Raw genomic sequence first — 1598 nt, forward strand, 5'->3', positions numbered from 1 at the left:
CCGCGCACAGATCGACCGCGGCCTCTACAAGGAGAACATGCAGGTGAGAGCCGGGGGCCGGGGCTGAGCTCCCCCGCAGGAAGGCTCCCCTCAGGGGGACTCTTCCCCCTTGCTGGGACGCTTAGGAGTTAAACTTGGCTTTGGGGGAGATAGGACGAGGAGGGAGGTGGCACCTGAATCTTCAGCTGAGGCAGAGGGATTAGGGAGTTTGTTTTATTTTTTAGCATTTTCCTATCAATATTTTTTGGTACTTTAATGGAGCGTAAGTTGTTGCAGCTTAGCATAGTTTAAAATAAATTCTCTAGCGTTTTATATACAGGTCAGGCTTCATGACCTGTATATAAAGTTATATATGTATATGAAGACCTGTATATAAACTTCACAGGTTTCTTTTGAGCTTAAACTCTTACCTGTAAATGAAAGGTTCTGCTTGATAGATCAGGATAGTACAGTGACCAAGTGACCTGGTGAGGGTGAAAGAGGGAAGAGGGTGATACATTTTGGAAATCAGCAGGGGTTGGGACTGCCCACGTGTCTCAGAGCTTCCTAGGTTTTTGCAGTACCTCCTTTTGTGACAGAGAGAAATCCTTAACACACCACTGTTGACAGTTCGTGAGGCGTCTGTGGAGGATCTTCTCTTGGCAGAGCCAGAACCAGACCATCCTGGGAAAAGCCGAGTCGCGGGAGTCATTCTGGGTACGTGCTCCTAACTCAGCGCCTTCAGTTGCTCACCACTAAGAGCAGCTTTTGGGGTAAGCATTTCTAATTTGTCAGTGAGCCGATAGAGGCTGAGTGTGGACTAGGTTAATACCTGTACTGCAATTAGAAACCTGGATTGATTCTATTATTTTGTTAAATAAGAAAAGATGGATAAGCCCTCAGTGAGCAGCGTTAGCCTGGTTTTACACGGAAGCACCAGAGCACCAGGACTTTGCACGTGTTTTAGTATTAACGTCTCTGAAAACTTGCCGTTCCAGGGGACGGGAGCACAGTCCGTGCTGGGAGTGTTATCCTGACCACTGGAACGTTTCTGAGGGGGATGATCCTCATCGGACTAGAGATGCACCCAGCGGGGCGGCTGGGGGACCAGCCAGCCATCGGGCTGGCGCAGACGCTGGAGAAGTTGGGCTTTGCTGTGGGCAGGCTGAAGACAGGGACGCCGCCGCGGCTCGCCAAAGACACGATTGACTTCAGGGGTCTGGAGGAGCGCGCGGCGGACAACCCACCGGTGCCGTTCAGCTTCCTCAGCGAGGCCGTGTGGATCAAGGTGGGACGTCAGACGTGCACAGAGCTTCGTGGGTGGTGGATCCGGGGATGTCCTGCTCCAAATCAGCCAGGGAGCTGATGGCTGGGAAGGGGAGCTGGGCTGTATTCATGCTGGAGGTGTTATGTTTCTGGGGCCCTCACAATGCAAAGGGAGAAATTGCTTGTTTTCTTTTGGAAATCAGGCACCTTTTTGTTCTCCAAAAGCCAAACTTTTTGTACTTTCAGAGTGAGCATTGTGTGAAATCATAGCATCACAGAACAGTTTGGGTTGGAAGGGACCTTAAAGCCCCCCCAGTCCAACCCCTGCCATGGGCAGGGACACCTCCACCAGC

General features: G+C 51.2%; 1 protein-coding gene across 1 annotated transcript in view; it reads left to right on the forward strand.

Annotated features, from left to right (window-relative positions):
- Positions 1-4: 4 nt before the first annotated feature.
- The window catches only part of MTO1 (mitochondrial tRNA translation optimization 1), a gene marked incomplete at its 5' end in the record, with an annotated part of 7742 nt that continues 6148 nt past the window's right edge, over positions 5-1598 (forward strand). The window contains 3 exons of the mRNA XM_010192087.1: positions 5-43; positions 579-696; positions 978-1267. Coding sequence (XP_010190389.1) covers positions 5-43; positions 579-696; positions 978-1267 — 447 coding nt within the window. The remainder of the gene's footprint in view (positions 44-578; positions 697-977; positions 1268-1598) is intronic.

This window comes from Mesitornis unicolor, unplaced genomic scaffold, assembly GCF_000695765.1.
Source record: "Mesitornis unicolor isolate BGI_N332 unplaced genomic scaffold, ASM69576v1 scaffold33669, whole genome shotgun sequence".
Lineage (NCBI taxonomy): Eukaryota > Metazoa > Chordata > Aves > Mesitornithiformes > Mesitornithidae > Mesitornis > Mesitornis unicolor.